We start from the raw sequence: 18657 nt of genomic DNA, 5'->3' as shown, positions 1-18657 counted from the left end.
TCCCACACTGTCCAATTTTGCAAGCCCTCCTTGTTGGGAACTTAAACAGAGAATGTATTAGGTAGGTGAGAGTAAGAAATTAGATGAAATTCAAAGCAGCATTGACCACCCAGAAGATCGAAGACACTCTACTGAACTAAAATGACAGCTGAACAATATTACTAAATATAAAATCAACATTTGAAAATTAGTAATAACCCTTATTAGAACTAAACTGATAGTTGAACAATATTGCTAAATATAAAATCAACATTTGAAAATGAGTAATAACCCCTAATTAATCATAATAACCAATTAGAAAATGTAAAAAGATATAAGTAACAATATAATATAATAAAAATTATAAAATACTTAGGGAGAAATCTAATAAAATATGGGTATCTTTACGAAAAATCACAAAATATTGACAAACAGAAAAAGACCCGAATACATCAGATGTACAGCATGTTGAAAAGTCATTCACTAAGTATTTGTGCAGCACCTATTATGTGCTAGATACTGTTAGGTGCTGAGGACACAGCAGTAAACAAAATACACAAAAGTCCCTGTCCTCATGGGGCTTTAATAGTGATTGACAATTACAAATTAACCTACAAATTCAATGAGATTACAGTCAAAATCTCAACAGGAATTTTTAACTAGAAGAACAGATTCTAAAGTCCACGTAGAAAAATTAAAGTTTAAAATTACCCAGGAAGTTTTAGAGAAAAAAGGAACAAGGAAAAAGTGCTTGCTCTACCATATATCAAGTCTTGTCAAAAACAAGGCAGAGACAAATTAGATCAATGAAACAGAAGTGAGAACCCCAAAAAGACCCAAGTGTGAATGACAAGATAATATATAAAAAAGAAGACATTATAAATCACTGGGAAAGGATGCACTAATCTCTCTTAAGAGTGGGACAACTCGCTATCAATATGTCAAAAAATAAAGATTCTCATACTTAATACTAATACAAAAATAAACCGCAGATGGCTTAAAGACCTAAATTGTTAAAATACACACACTTTACAAATAAAACAACTATTAGAAGAAATATCTTTTTGACCTCAAGCTGAGAAACAATTTCTTCGACAACTCATAAAAGTTTAATAAATATAACCACAACAAAATAATTCATAAAATAAAAAAGAAAAGCCAAAAACAGTAAGAAAATTTTGCATAACAGATAAAGGCTTGGTATCGAGAATGAAAAAAAATCTCCTCAAACTCATAAGGAAAAGATAAACCTTATGGACTTTAGAATCAGTTCATCTAGTTAAAAATTCCTGTTCAGATTTCAATTGCAAACTCATTGAATTTCTAGGTTATGTGTATTTTTCTGTATTTTTAGACTAAAAGTATTTTAAATCAGTCAACCCATGCCTTTTTAACAACTCTGATCAGAAGTTAAGATAATTGGTTAAGGTAAGGTTGGGAAAAATCAATTAATTTTTGCAATGATTGCTTTTTGTTTCCCATCATCAAAGATAATCGAAGTTCTCAGGGCATAGTAAAATCTCCAACCACATTAAGACAATGTTACAGGAAGGAACAAGGCTTGCTCTCCAAAAGCGTGGACCTCACCTCTCGCACATGTCTTTTCAGGTGCATGTATACACTCTGTCCAGTTTTCCGAAAATGTCTCTCAACATGTTCCCTTCCAAAGGCCAAAAACGTATTCATGCATACATAGAGTCCACCTTCAGAATTCTAGAAGAAAGAGAGAGGTTACAACATTAGCCAAGGATGCCTAACCAAGCAGTCTAGATATAGAAAAAGGGAAGGGGAAGGAAGACAAACGATGAAGACAAAGCCTGGCCACTGTGCCTGCAACCCTGCCCCGCCCCAGCTCCACAGCCACCCACAGCGGCAGCTCCCACCTCAACCTTGGTTCCCAGTGCTCCAGGACAGGTGAGCACTGGCTTTACCAAATGCTGGCTGCATTCAGTCAGGGAGTCCTCAGAGGAAAACAAGCATGCTTGTTTGACTCTCTAAAATGGGGAAAGGGAAGAAAAAGAAGGCATAGAAGGAAGGTGGCAAGAGATGCAACTATCTTCACTGCAATATTTGATCGTTGTTCTTCCCTATTCATCACTACAAGTGTCCAGGAATATAAAAGTTTATATGCTTTTAGCAGGACAGGATCCCAAAGACATTGTTCCCCTCCTTTAGTGACACGTGATATATGATGGCACACATTAAATTATAACAATAATTTAATAAATAAGTTCTAACTTAATAAATAAAAAAGAATGGAGACCTATAATAATCATAGCTACACATTATTGCATGCCTAATATGTGACAGGTGCTTTACACATAATATTTCTAATTCTCCTAACAACCCAGGAAGCTGCTTATTATTATTTCCACTTCACAGTCTTAAAGAAAACTGAGGCTATTAGAAAGTTAAGTATAGAATTACCGCAGGACCCAGCAATCCCACTACTAGGTACATACTCAAAAGAATTGAAAGCAAGGACTCAAACAGATATTTGCACACCTCTGTTTATGGTAGCATTATTCACAACTGCCAAAAGATGGAAGCAACCCAAGTGCCCATCAATCGATGAATGGATAAACAAAATGTGATATACACATACAGTGGAATATTATTCAGCCATAAAAAGGAATGAAGTCCTGATGCATGCTACAACATGAACCTTGAAGACATCATGCTAAGCGAAAAAAGTCAGACACAAAAGAACAAATATTGTATGATATCACTGATATGAAATAACTAGAATAATTAAATTCATGGAGTTAACATCTAGAATACAGGTTATCAGGGGCTGGGGTGAGGTAGAAAATGGGTAGTTAATTCTTAACTGGTACAGAGTTTCTGTTTGGGGTACTAAAAAGGTTTGGTAATGGATGGTGGTGATGATAGCAAAATATTGTGAATGTAATTAATTCCACTGAATTATATATCCAACTGTGCTGAAAGGGGGAAACTTTAGGTGGTATATATGTTAGTAGAAAGAAAATGAAAACAAACGACAACCAGAGAACAGTACAATACAAACAGTGAAACCTACTATAAACTATGGACTATAGTTAATAGTAATTATAATAATATTCTCATCAACTGTAACAAAGGCACCATGATAATGCCAAATGTTAAAAATGGTGTGAGTACATTGGAACTCTGTATTTTCTGCATGATCTTTCTGTAAACCTACAACTTGTCTAATAAATTTAATTAATTTTAAAAACTGAGGCTTAATCACTTGCCCAAGTCCACACAGCTTGGAATGGTAAGTTAGATTTGAATCTATTTCTCATTCAATAGTAATAATATTCACACTTGGCTATCTACCCCAATTTCACCTCTCATTTTGCTTAATGTGCTTTTACGTAAACTTAGCCTAGAAAATTAGCCATCATTTCCTCAGCTGAAGTAATTTATTACACTCTTATTATTCTTATCCTTCCAAATAATAAAAAACGAACTTTGCAACACTTACCAACATTGCTAAATTCCTTACAACCTGTTTCAGTGCAGCACAAATTATAATATCAAAACAGACATTAATGTGCATTTCAAATAAATGAGCAAATAACTTGATGTCCAAAAACTCAAGATTGTTTATTAAATATAACTTCCAAAATCTCTCCAACATTGTAACTATGGTTTATAAGCCAGGACATAAAAGAATCTTGTGACAACCTGTGACAGTTTGATGTTCTTTCACGAATCCCAAAAAGAAAAAGATTATGTTGTTTAATCCATTCCACTCCTGTGGTGGTGAGACCCTTTTGACTGGACATCAGTGAGGTGTGACTCAAGTTGAGTCTCTGCCCTCTTGCTGGGCCTTACATAAATGGAGACAGAGAGAGAGAGAGAGAGAGAGAGTTAAAGGGAGCTCTGCAATTTTTGATCCTGCCATGTGAAAAAGGACTTGAGGATCATTAGCAGCCAAAGCTTAAGCACAAAGCCCCTAAGAGTCTGGGCCCACAGAGCAGCTCAAGACTGACGAGATGAGCACTATGCCTGGTTGCCCACATCTGAGCTGTGAGATGGTAGATCGTGGAAGGGAAGGCAAAGCCCTTGGCAGAGATGGGCGGCCATCTTGCTTGGCCATGTGGCAGGACCCCAGGATCCCCAGTAGCAGACTTTGGTAAGAAAGCATCTCTGCTGATGCCTTGATTTGGATATTTTACAGCCTTGGAACTGTAAGATTTTACCCTAAACAAAATTCCCATTATAAAAATCAACTCATTTCTGGTACTTTGCATTGGTATTTTGCAGTACATAATCTGGTACCTGACAAACTAAGACACAAAAGAAACATTATAATTACATTATTCAAAATGTGTCTCTTACTGTAGCATACACATTACAATGAAGGAAGAAAAAGAAATAAAAGGCATAAAGATGGCAAAAGAAGGGTAAAATAGTCACTATTTGTTGATGACATCAGTGTTTACAAGGAAAATCCTAAGGAATCTACAAGTAGTAAAACTAACAACAACTAGTAAAAGTAATAAGTGAATTTAGCAAGGTCATGGCAAACTGGCTGATGTATAAAAATCAACTGCAATTTTACATACTAACAGTAAACATTTGAAAATAAAATTTTTAAAACTTGACTGTAAAATAGCATCAAAAAACCCATAATTACAGTATATAGCTTGTCCTTCTGAATAACTTTTTTCCTTTAAAAAGAAAGTTTTAATAAAATTAGAAATGCTATTTCTTCAACTAGAGGCAGCACGTTACATTCAACTGATCATCATACTAAGTATCTTCAAACAATTTTTTTCAATTAAACATGTTATTTTGCATAGTCATAGCCCTTAAGAAGAAAAACATATAGCACCATCATAATGGCCAGTCATTCACTAAGCCCATTAAATTGAGCACCATATATTCTGGTAAAAAAATATACCAGTTTAATTCTCCGCCAATAAAATATAACTCAATCAAAAAATCAAATTATACGATATAGTGAGGAAAATATAGGACTTTGATTCACAGGTTCTGAACTGCCACTAAGTAGCTCCGTGGCCTAAGACAGGCTGTCAAACAGTTCTCTGAGCCTCAGTAAACATGGCTACAGCAGTAATTTCCACTTCCCAGCATTTGCAGCAAAGTTCAAAGAGAAAGATACACATAAACACGTTTTCTGTGCTATAAAACATTATGTAAACATTTGTTATTTATTATGACTTAAAATTATGTGTGCTACATGTGTCTCCTATTACCTAAATTATTACATAATTGGGGAAACCAGAAAAAGTGAGTCTGATGGCCACAAGGGTGGGGGTAACACATTTAATATTAACCTGTCAGAAAAAAGCATTAGGAAAACAAGTTCAACCAAGAAATTAGCAATCAGAAAGAAGAAAAAATGTTAAAGCACAGTATTTTTCTGAAGAAAAATACAGTATGGTTATCTAATGTAAGAGTTATAAAGTAATTTCTAGAACAATCATAAAATCTCTCCTAATTTCATCGCCAAGAAGTTTGTGCTTATTTGATAAGAATTTAATATAGCAAACGTTCATTCTCAATTCCAGGAGCCACTTGATATTACCACAAAGTCCATAATCAAAGAGAAAAACTCTTTGAAACTCAAAGACATCTGGCCATTTAGGTGCACAGGCATCTTAACGTCTAAAATACAGGCTAACGGCTAAAGCAGCGTTTGTCCCTCCTCACTGAGGGAGCAGAGATAAGGCACTGCAGAGCAGGCTTTCCAGAAGTTCTAAAGACTCAGGACACACTCAGAGAAGAAACCATTTCAAAGCTGCCCCAAATAGGATAAACATCCCAGTGTAATGATCTGCCCTCTTTTCCTACTATTTATTACATGACTTGCCCTTTAAATGTCTAATTATTGGTCCTCTAATACACTTCCTTTCACAAAGTCAAAACTCCATGGCATGTGCTCTAAGTAGTTTTTCTCATTAATGATGACAAGTCTGAGTTGATAAACCTCTCCCAATTCCCTTGAAACCAAAGCACAGAGAATGGTTTACAACCAGGGATCAGAATTCAGATAATTGAATCTTGAGAGTTTCTAACCCTCAACCTCATCCTCTCATTAAACAACCACATACTCATTAAGATCAATACTCCAGAAAGCACTATTCAGCACTTGCTCTACAATGCTAAAAGTGCAGCCAGGAAATAAAGCAGGTTAGAGAACTGTACCTATTGACAGTGAAATACAACTGGAAGCATAAGAAAGCAGAACACAAACAAAAATTTTTACCCTAATGGCAGTGAGGTGTTTTATCAAATTAAAATAGATTACAAATGGAATTCACTTAGTGTGGAAGTAAATTTTTAAAATAAACATGCCTAATAATGGAGATTTCAGAAATATAGTTCTGTGATAATTGCTTAATATATGTCAAACAAGCAACGCAAAAATGGAGAAAAGAATCACTAATAAAAATTACTGGGAAAACTAGATATCAGTATGGTAGAAAATTAACCTAGATCGACATCTTATACCAAACACTGAAAAATGGTACAGATAGATAGATCCAAGAGATGAGAATTTTTAAAAACTAGAAAAGAGAAGAATAGTGTGTTTATCAAGGGTGGGATAATTTCAAGCAAAGAAAAGAAAACATTATCAGAGACAAGATAGTTGAGTATGAAAGTGTAAGCACTAGTGAGTTTAACAGCATAAAATGTAATGAAACAAACATAAAGACCACAAAATCAGAATGGGGAAATAAGTAGAGTATACTGAATAAAAGCGTATATCCAATTTATGTAAAAAATCAATGAAAAATTTATAAAACATCAGCATTCAGGTTCAACTTGTTAGATTTTTTAAAACACCATTTGGTTTTAAATGTGAGAAAATATTAAAAGGAAATATCACAGCTCTTCATTATCTCCTGACATAAGCGCATAAAAACAATACTGATGCATAATTATAGCATATTAAATTAGTAAAAAGTATTGCAATTACACAACCTAAAGCCACATATGTAAGAAAACCTTAAGATCTACTCACACAATATATATTTGTTCGGTCTTAAGCAATAAGATAGGTCTAAAGGGCAATAAAACTACGACCCATTGACAGAATTCCCCTTTAGTTCCCTTCAAGAGGTCAAAAGAAAAAAATTAAAATGTCAAGATATTCACTGATGCAGTATTTATAATAGGAATAAGTAGCAATGGCCCCAAATAGAGGAGGTTAAGAAACTGTGGTTTGACATAGATGTGCAATGGACACAACCAGTCCAATGTCCACAGAGAAAATGTGGCATTGGTGTGGGAAGGGTGGCCATGGTGGCTGCTGGGTGCGGGGAATGGGAGGAAGAGATGAGATGGGGAGGCGTTTTCGGGACTTGGAGTTGTCCTGGGTGGTGCTTCACGGACAACTACGGGACATTGTAGATCCCCCCAGGGCCCACTGGATGGAACGTGGGAGAGTGTGGGCTATGATGTGGACCATTGACTATGGGGTGCAGTGATGCCCAGATATGTACTTACCAGGTGCAATGGATGTGCCATGATGATGGGAGAGAGTGTTGCTGTGGGGGGAGTGGGGGGTGGGGGCGGTGGGGTTGAATGGGACTTCATATTTTTCGAATGTAATATTTTTTTAAAAATGAATAAAAATTAAAAAAAAAAAAGAAACTGTGGTAAGTGAACACAACATAACAGTATAACATTACTTTAAATAGAAAATTTATGAATTTTGTATAAGATCTACATACAAAATTTGTATAGAATTGTGGGCAATATATAAAATGTGCATAGAAAAATGTTAATTTAAAAAGAACACATGTACCCTCATCAACAGCCAACTGACTCTTTTTTTCCTTATTAGGGAAGTTGTAGATCTACAGAACAATCTTGCATAAAATATAGGATTCCCATATACCACTCCAACCACAGTACCTTGCATTGGTATGGAATGTTTATTACAGTTGATGACAGCACATTTTTATAATTGTGCTATTAATTAAATTTCATGGTTTAACTTAGAATTCACGGTTCATGTAGTGTAGGTCCATGGATTTTTTATTATTCTGTTACCATTCACACAATCTAACATTTCCCATTTTAATCAAATTCAGATACATATTTCAGTGCTATTAATTGAGTTCACAACTCAATTTGTGCTACCATCACCATCATCCACTATCAAAACATATCCATTATTGTTGGAAACTGAGGCACAGTGGTCTCACAAGGAGAGATGTGCTGTTTCCATGGCTATGCTTGCACCCTAAGGAATGCAGTAATTAAGAGTTCCCGGGCAAACAGGATGAAGCTGTTAAAGGCTGAAAGAAAAGATGAGCACATACCTTTAGTAGTAAATAGAACACTTAGACTTTGTACCTTGAGATAAGATTTTTTGAGTTCCTTAGTAATGCTAATAGTTAACTGCATGTTGCTGCTTGCTGTCATGTACACTGCATGTTGCTGCTTGTTGTCACGTAGACTGGGGTATATAGAGAGCCCCTTGTAAACAATAAAGTTGGCTGATGAGTCTCTACTCGCAGACCCCCTGATCCCAGCTCGCTCATTCTTTCTTTCTCTTTCTTTCTTTCTTTCTCTTTATTTCACTCTCCCTTTTCTCTTTCTTTCATTCCCAATACCCTTCCGGTCCAAATCTCCAACACATTATTCCATACAGGAACGCTGTACATTTTAAGCCTTAACTTCCCATTCCCTATCCCCACCTCATCCCTTAGTAACATATATTCTAGACTAACTCTGAGTTTGCTTATTCTAACGGTTTCAAATCAGGGAGATCATACAATATTTGTCCTTTTGTGTCTATCTTATTTCACTTAGTATGATGTCTTCAAGTTTCATCCATGTTGTCACATGTATCAGAATTTCATTCTTTACAGAAATAATATTCCATTGTATGCATATATCATGTTCTATTTATCCACTCATCAGTTGATAGGCAATTGGATCATTTCCATCTTTTCACAATTGTGAATAATGCCACTATGAATATTGGTGTACAAATATCTGTTCGAGTCCCTGCTTTCAATTCTTTTGGATATAAACTTTGTAGTGGAATTGCCAGGTTATAAGGAAGTTCTATAATAGCTTTCTGAGGAACCCTCAAACTATCTTTTGCAGTGACTGCACCATCTTACATTGCCACCAGCAATGAATGAGTGTTCCTATTTCACCATATCCTCTCCAACGCTTATTTTCCAGTTTTTAATAGCAGCCATTTTAATGTGTGTGAAGTGGTATCTCACTGTGGTTTGATTTGCATTTCCCAAAAGGCTAATTATGTTGAGTATCTTTTCATGTGCTGTCTGGCCATCTATATATCTTCTTTGGAGAGATGTCTGTTCAAGTCCTTGGCCCATTTCTTAATTGGGTTGTTTATCTTTTTGTTGTTCAGTTGAAGGATTTCTTTATATATTCTGGATATTAATCCTTTATCAGATATGTGGTTTCCAAATATTTTCTCCCATCATGTAGGCTGTCATTTTACTTTCATGATAAAGTCCTTTGAGGAAAAAAAGTTTTTAGTTTTGATGTGATCCCATTTACCTATTTTTTTTCTTTTCTTGCTTGTGCTTTGGATGTAAAGTCTAAGAAACCATTGCCTAACACAAGGTACTAAAGATGCTTCCCTACATTCTCTTACACGATTTTGATAGTTCTAGCTCTTATATTTAAACCTTTGATCCATTTTGAATTGGTTTTTGTACATGGTGTGAGGTAGAGGTCCTCCTTTTCATTATTTATTTATTTATTGCAAATGGAAATCCAGTTTTTTGAAGAGACTATGCTCTTCCAATTGAGTGGACTTCGCACCCTTGTCAAAAACCAATTAGTCATAGTGTGAGGGTCTACTTCTGAACTCTCAATGTGATTCCATTTGTTGATATAGCTATCTTTATGCTAGTATCATGCTGTTTTGATGACTGTAGCTTTATAAAAGGCTTTATTTAAAGTCAGGAAGTGCGAGTACCCCAACTTCATTCTTCTTTCTCAAGATGTTTTTAGCTATTCAGGGCCAGTTACCCTTCCAAATAAATTTAATAATTGGCTTTTCCATTTCTGCAAAATAGGCTGTTGGGATTTTGATTGGGATTGCATTGAATCTGTAAATAGTTTTGGGTAAATCTGACATCTTAATAATATTTAGACTTCCAATTCATGAACACAGAATGAATGCCCTTCCATTTACTTAAGTCTTCCTTGATTCTTTAAGCATTTTTTATAGTTTTCTGTGTCCAAGTCCTTTACATCCATGGTTAAATTTATTTCTAGATATTTTATTCCTTAAGTTGCTATCAAAAATAGAATTTTTTCTTTATTTTCTCCTCAACTTGCTCATTATTTCCTCATTACATAGTATATACATTAGCATAGTATATGCTGACTTTTGCCTGTTGATCTTATAGCCTGCCACTTTGCTGAATTTATTAGCTCTAGTAGCTTTCTTGTAGATTTTTGAGAACTTTCTTTATATAGGATCATGTCATCTGCAAATAGTGAAAGTTTTACTTCTTTCCAATTTGGATACATTTTCTTTCTTTCCCTTGCCTAATGCCTTGCTATGACTAGAACTTTCAGTACAATTCTAAATAACAGCGATAATAGCAGGCATCCTTGTCTTGTTCCAGATCTTATAGGGAAAGCTTTCAGTCTTTCACCATTGAATCTAATATTAGCTATGGGTTTTACATACATGCCTTTCATCATGTTGAAGAAGTTTTCTTCTATTCCTAGGGTGCTAACTGATCATATCAACAAAGGGGTGATGTATTTTGTCAAATGATTTTATTGCATCAATTGAGATGATCACGTGTTCTGTTTTTCCTTCATTCTGTTAATGTGGTATATTACATTCATTGATTCTCTTATGTTGAACCACCCTTGCATACCAGGGATAAATCCCACTTGATCATGGTGTATAATTCTTTTAATATGCTATTAGATTTGGTTTGCTAATATTTTGTTGAGGATTTTCACATCTATATTCATAACAGATACCGGTCTGTAGTTTTCTTGTATAGTCTTTCTCTTTTATCTGTCTTTGGTATGAAGGTGATGTTAGGCTCAGAGAACAAGTTAGGAAATGTCCCTTCCTCTTCAATTTTTTAGAAGAGTTAGAACAATTGGAGTAAAGTCTTTTTGGAATGTTTGGTAGAATATCCCTATAAAGCCATCTGGTCCTGGGCTTTGCTTTGTTGAGAGATTTTTGATTACTGATTCATCTATCTACTAGAAATCAATTTCTCAAGATCTCTTTCTTTTTGAGCCAATGTAGGTAGTTTGTGTGTTTCTAAGAATTTTTCCATTTCCTTTAGGTTATCTAATTTATTGGCTTACAGTTCTTTCTAATAACCACTTAACAGTCATTTTTATTTCAGCAGGACCAGTAGTAATACCCTTTTCATTTCTGATTTTCATTAGTTGTATCCTCTCTCTTTTTTTCCTTGTCAGCCTAGCTAAATGTTTATCTATTTTACTGATATTTTCAAAGAACAAATTTTTTATTTTGTTGGTTTTCCCATTGTTTTTTCTTTTCTATTTCATTATCTCTGCTCTAGGCTTTGTTATTCCCTTTCATTTGCTCACTTTGGGTTTAGTTTGCTCTTCTTTTTCTAGTTATTCCAGGTTTGAGGTGAGGTCTCTGATTTCAAGTCTTTCTTTTCATTTAATTTAAGCATTTAAGAGCTATAAATCTCCTTCTCAGCACAGCACTGCCTTCACTGCATCCCATAAGTTTTGGTATGTTGTATTTTCATTTTCATTTGCTTCAAGGTATTTCCAAATTTGGCTTCTGAATCCTTCTTTAACCCATTGGTTATTTAAGGGTATATTGCTTAATTTTCACATATTTGTGAATTTTCCATTTCTCCCTTTCTTACTGATTTCCAGCTTCATTCCACTGTAGTCAGATAATACGCATTGTATGATTTCAATATTTTTTAATTTATTGAGACTTGTTTTGTGAACCAACATATGTTCTATCCTGGAAAATGATCCATGTGCACTCAAGAAGAATGTATATTTTGTTTTCATTGGGTGCAGTGTTCTATATACATCTGTTAGGTCTAGTTGATTTAGTGTATCATTCAAGTCCTGTATTTCCCTACCAGTCTTATGACAAAATGTTCTATCCATTATTGAGAGTGGTGTATTAAAGTTTCCTATTATTACTGTAGAATCGTTAATTTATACCTTCAAATCTGTCAGTATTTGCTTCATATATTTTGGGCCTCTTCTGTTAGGTGCATATATATTTAAAATCATGGCATCTTCCTATTAAAGTATCCTCTTTGTCAGTATGACTATCTTTGTCCCTCATAGCTGTTTTTTACTTAAAATCTATTTTACCCGATATTAGCATAACTATTCTCGCCTTCTTTTGGTTATTAATTACATAGTTTATTTTTTTCCATCATTTCACTCTCAACCAACTTGAATCTTTTACTTACGGTGAGTTTCTTACAGACAGCACATAGTTGGCACATGCTTTTTTATCCATTCTGTCAATCTGTCTTTTGACTGGGAAGTTTAATATCACTACTGGTAATACAGGACTTCCTTCTCCATTTTGTTTTTTGGCCTTTGTAAGTCTTAAATCTTTTCTGTCCTTCACTTCTATTAAAACCTACTTTTATATTTATTTGCTTTCTTGTGTCAAACCACATTGAGTGCCTTCTCATTTCCACCTGGATTTACTTTTCATCTGTTCTCCTTATAGTTACCGTGGGGTTAAAATGTAACATCTTAACTTTATAGCAATTATATTTGGCTTGATACCAACTTAACTTCAGTAGTATGTACATATACTTTTCCTATACTCCTCTGCCCTCCCACCATTTAATTGTAACTTGTTACCATGTATATCTTTGTACATTGTATGTTTAAAAACATAGATTTACTACGGACTAACTATATTATTGAATTAACAATTAGAATACAGGTCACCAGAAAATAGAATGAGGGTAGAGAATGGAAAGGTGATGGTTAATCTATGCAGAACTGATCAAAAGATTGTTTGTAAATCTTTGGAAATAAATGGAAATGGTGAGAGCACATCATTCTGTCTATGACTAGCAGAGTTATTATATGGGTATGATGGTGATTAAAAGGGAAAGTCTAAGGATATTTATATTACTAGAAGGAAAGTTAAAAAGTGTAACACAGGGTTGTATAACATAGTGAAACTTCATCTAAAATACGAATATGGGTGGTATTGCATATATGACTGTTTCTACAAAATATAAACACAAATATACTAAAGAAAAGGTAACAGAATAGCAGCTATGTACAGCAGGGGAAGCATAAAAAGATTGAGAGGTGATGAGTTGTTTGGTTGGTTTTTGTTTTATTATTATTATTATGATTATTATGATTATTACTGGAATGAAAATGTTCTAAAAATGATTGGAGTGATGAACGTACAGTTATGAGATTATACCAAATACCACTGATTGTATACTTTGAATGGATTTATGCTTTATTAATATGTATCAATAAAATTGACTTTTTAAAATATAGATTTATCATTACTTTTTAAGCATTTGCATTTTAGTACCTGTTAGAAGTAAGAAGTGGAGTTACATACCAAATAATACAATATGATACTGACGCTTATAATTACCCAAATGATAACCTTTACTGTAGGTCTTTCTTTATGCTGCTTTGAACCACTGTCTAGACTTACCTTTCTGTCTGAAAAACTCTGTTTAGCATTGCTTGTAGGGCCGGTCTAGTGGCGATGAACTCCCTCATTTTTTAAAGAAAGTCTCACCAGATATAAAATTTGGGGCTGGCAGCTGTTTTCCTTCAGCACTTTAACTATTTCAACCCACTGATTTCTTGCCTTCATGATTTTGTATGAGAATTCAGCACTCAATCTGACTGACTCAAGGGAGTCCATGGGACTCCCTTATACATTATATGTTGTTTTTCTTTCAGCTTTCAGAAGTCACTCCTTGTCCTCTGCATTTGATAGTGTAATCATTACACAATGGGGTATATTTTTCTTCATGTTTATCCTGTTTGGTGTTCTCTGAACTTCTTGGATGTGCATATTCGTATGTTTTGCTACATTTGGGAAGTTGTTTGTCACTATTTCTTTGAATATTCCTTCTGCCCCTTTCTGTCTTTTTTCTCCTTCCGGCTGGGATTCCCATTGAGCTATCCTCAACTATTTTTGCTTGTAGTATTTTTTCTTTCTGCTCCTCAGCCTGACTCATTTCAAGTGCCTCATCTTCAAGTTCATGGATTCCTTGTTCTGCCAGCTTCAATCTGCTCTTGAAATTCTCCTGGGCTTAAACAATTTTTCATTTCAATTATTGTAGTTCTTCAACTCCAGTAGTACTATTTGGTTCCTTTTTAAATTTCTATCTCTTTACTTAGACTCTCATATTGTTTATTGGTTGTTTTCTTGATATCCTTTAGTTCTTTCTTTGCACTTTCCTTCATCTCCTTAAGCATTTTTTAAGATCATTTTTTTAAAAGGCTTTGTTTGGTATGCCCACATTCTCATCTTCTTCACTGGTGTTTTCTGTATTTTCATTCTCTTCCTTTGAATGGGCCATCATTTTCTTTTTCTTTGTCTGCCTTGTACTCTTTTGTTGCACATTGTACATTTTTACATTTTAAAATGCTAACTCTGGAATTTAATCTCTAGGATGTCTGTTTCTTGGTTTTGTAACCAGGTGATAAGGCAAGAGAATTTCTGGAGCTTCAATCTTCCTTATCAAGAAGGTCTACCCAAGGTGAATGCACTATGCAGGATTTTCCTGTTTTTCTGGACCTCTGTCTTGTCCTGGGCTTTTGCTTGTTGTTGTTTTGAGCTTCCCCTGTTTACAGGATTTTTGTCTGTTTCCCAGGAAAGAAACTGCCCTCTCCTGGGTATTTGAAGCCAACAGGCCTTTTCCCCAGACTGTCCTCCTCTATAGTTTTTTACACTCCTTTCACTGCCTCTTGCTCCTTTTGCTTGGAAGGCAAATTCTGGAAAGGAGAGTGACCCCAGGGAGGACTGTCCAAGTCAGTATTTCCCAACCAAAACCAGGCCAGGGACCCACAAGGGAGCACAGACCGGCTCTAAAGCACCAGGGGGAGGGGATCAAGAAGTGCACCAAAAGCTTCTCCAAAAGGTCCCCAAAGTTAATGCAGACCTTCAACTAACTGTCCCCCACAGTCTTTAGGAAGTACTGAGTCCTTAAATTTCTACCACTTCAATCCCTGTCTGGGGAGGGTTGAAACAATAGCTGACCTCTGATCTTGGACCCAGCAACCGGAATTCTCTTAATTAAAAGCCACGATCAGTGATAGACCACGCCCACCCCTGTTTGGGGGGAAGAAGGTTTTTATGTCCCTTTCTGTTACCAGCAGCTAGCCAGAGAATGGACCTCATGAAGGCCTGCCATGAGATTGGGGGATGGGTACCAGTAGCTGCCATATAGAGAGAGCAATTTACAGTTCTCTACCATCATCTACCAGCCTTTTCCTCCTAATCTTCCCTGGTTGGTAAACAGTGTTCTTCTGGCCTCTGGAGTTTCCAAAAATTGTTCAGATAGTTCCTGCCTGTATAATAGTTGTTCTGGGAAAAGAACTGAGTCCTGGAGCACCCTACTCTGCCATCTTCCCTTGAAGTATCTCAAGTTGTCTGCCAACTGATTTTTGACAAAGGTGCCAAGTCTACTCAATGGGGTAGACTTGGCACCTTTAAACATTAAACAAATGTTGCTGGGAAACTGGATATCTACATGTAAAAGAATAAAGCAGGATCTCTATCTCCTACCATACACAAAAATTAACTCAAAATGAATCAAAGACCTAAATAAAAGATCTAAAACTATAAAACTCCTAGAAGACAACACGGGAAAGCATCTTCAAGACCTTGTGTTAGGCAATAGTTTCTTAGACTTCACAACTAAAGTACAAGTAAAAAAAGAAAAAATAGATATATGGGGCCATACCAAAATTAAAAAGTTTTGTGCATCAAAGGACTTCATCAATAGAGTAAAAAGACAATCTACAGGGAAGCAGATGTGGCTCAAGTGATAGAGCTTTCGCCTACCATATGGGAGGAACTGAGTTCAATCCCTGGGGCCCCCTGGTGAAAAAGAAGAAGAGATAGTATGCCCAAGCAGCAAGCCAGTATCCACGTGAGGGCCCGCATGGTGAGCCAGTGCCCGCACAGATGCCCACGCAAGTGCCCGTGTGGTTAGCCAGTGCCCCGCATAAGTGAGTTATGCAGCAAGATGATGACGCATCAAAAGAGAGACAAGGGGAGAGTCAGGTGATGCGCAGCAGAAACCAGGAACTGAGGTGACACAATTGACAGAGAACCTCTCTCCCCACCACAGGTCTCCAGGATCGAAACTCAGTGAATCCTAGAGGAGAAAAAATGAGAAGACAACACAGACAGCAAAAACAGCAGGGCAGGAAGAGGGGAAGGGTGGGAAATAAATAAAGGAATAAATCTTTAAAAAAAGGACAATCTACAGAATCCAAGAAAATGTTTGGAAACCACAGGGTTTAAAATCCAGAATATATAAAGAAATCCTAGAACTCAAGAACAAAAAGACAAACAACCCAATTAAAGACTTTACTAGACATGTCTCCAAAGAGGATATACAACTGGACAATAAGCACATGAAAGATGCTCAAGATCATTAAAAATTAGGGAAATGTGAATAAAAACCATAATGACATACTATTTTATACTCAGAAGAATGACTATTTTAAAAATTGAAAATAATGAGCCTTGGGGAGGATGTGGAGAAATAGAAACACTCATTCACTGTTGGTAGGCATGTAAAATAGTGCAGCAGCTATGGAAAACAGTTGGCAATTCCTCAGAAAGTTACACATTACCATAGGACCCAACAATCCTACTTCTAGGTGTATACCCAAGAGAACTGAAAGCAGGAACTTGAACAGATATTTGCACACCAATGTTCACAGTGGCATTATCCACAATTACCAAAAGATGCAAGCAGTCCAAGTGTCCATCAACTAACAAATGGATAAACAAAATGTGGTATATACATGCAATGGAATATTAATCAGCTATAAAAAGAAATGAAGTTCTGATACATGCAACAACATGGATGAACCTTGAAGACATCATATCATGTTGAGTGAAATAAGCCAGACACAAAAGTACAAATATCATTTGATCTCACTATTATGAAATAATTAGAATAAGCAAAGTCATAGTGTCAGCAACTAGAATACAAGTTACCAGGAGCCAGGGTAGGGGTAGGGAATGGGGAGTTAATGAGTAATTGGTTCAGAGTTTCTCTTTGGCATGATGGAAAAGTTTTGGTAATGGATGGTGATGATGGCAGCATAATACTGTGAATGTAATTATTTAAATGTGACTAAAAGGGAAAATTTTATGTTGTATAGATACGCTACCAGAATAAAAAAAAAATTTTAAAGCGTAGGACAATACAACACGAACAGTGAACTCTAATGTAAACTATGGACTACAGTTAATAGTATAATTACAATATTGTTTCATCACCTGTAACAAAGGTACCACACTAATGCTAAGTGTTAATAATGGGGAAACTGGGGGAAGGGGGAAAGGTGTATGGGAACACTGTATTTTCTGTAAACCTATAACTTCTCTAATAAGAAAAAAGAATAGAAAGGAAAAAGAAAACCTGCTGGTTACAATGAGGAAAGAGGAAGAGAGGAAAGGAAGTCACACTGATAAAGACCTAAAAGAATCAGGAATGTGACAGTTTTATATTCAATTACATTCTTGACTCTCAGGCCCAGAGCTCACCTCCCACTACATTCTTGCTTGGTCTAGGGTGGCACTGCCCAAACACTGTCATGGAAAACCAGTTGTTTTGTTTTTCTTTCCTGTTTTGTGCTTCTTTCCTGTTTTGTGCCATTTCTATTAGGGGAAGAGCTGTTGGTTCCCTGCACAAGACTGATCACAGGTAGAACCCAATGTGAACTTAACCATGGAAGTCCCACAAAATCCAAACTGGTCTCTATTCTTCTCAAGCAAATAAATGCACAGATCGCACACTCAGATGTGGCAGCAATATCAAGCTGCTTGAGAAATTTCTAACCTCTTACACTCGATATTTAGGCAGTAGACCACACTTTTGGAAGCACTGGTCTAGAGTAAGAAGAACTCTGTTCAAAATCTAAGAGATGCCTGAAAATGTGTCTGTCACCGTCAGGAAAGCTTTACCTTAAAGACCTTCGGGGACATGAGGTCAGGCCCACATCTATACCCACAACACATGTCAATGCCTGCATTACTGGAGACGCTTCCCAGATGCCACACCTGTCCTCCTGACCCCCGAGCCAGCCTGCACCCATGACTGATTCCCACATTTCCCTGCTTATCTTCCTGTCCTAACAGTCCTTGACCTCTAAGCCACTTTCATTTCACAATTGTTAGCATCTTGCTCACTGCAATCTGCAGCTGTGAGAAACCCAAGCTTCCTTCATCTGGAGCAACTATGTTCAGAAGCTGAACCAAACATTTACTCCCTGAGGGCAGGAAAATTGTGTTATATTCCTTATTGAATCCCAAAAACAGAACCTGGTACAGAGCAGGACTGAATAAACATTTGTTGAATGAATGACAACTTTTGTGTATTTGTCATTCAGTTACATAGTTTGGTCTCTCAAACTTTTCCTCAGTGTCCCTCTGATCTGGACTTAAAAGACTTCATAGAGCAGGCTCCCTTCCAATTCTTTGACATAACT

The 18657-nt window shown here is 36.0% G+C and overlaps 1 protein-coding gene across 1 annotated transcript in view; it reads right to left on the bottom strand.

Annotated features, from left to right (window-relative positions):
• Positions 1–18657, bottom strand: part of USP13 (ubiquitin specific peptidase 13) — a 151801-nt gene that overhangs the window by 113395 nt on the left and 19749 nt on the right. The window contains exon 2 of the mRNA XM_004478961.5: positions 1567–1692. Coding sequence (XP_004479018.1) covers positions 1567–1692 — 126 coding nt within the window. The remainder of the gene's footprint in view (positions 1–1566; positions 1693–18657) is intronic.

This window comes from Dasypus novemcinctus, chromosome 4, assembly GCF_030445035.2.
Source record: "Dasypus novemcinctus isolate mDasNov1 chromosome 4, mDasNov1.1.hap2, whole genome shotgun sequence".
Classification (NCBI taxonomy): Eukaryota; Metazoa; Chordata; class Mammalia; order Cingulata; family Dasypodidae; genus Dasypus; species Dasypus novemcinctus.
The sequence above is the reverse complement of the archived record's forward strand: the minus strand, read 5'-3'. Positions and strand labels throughout refer to the sequence as shown.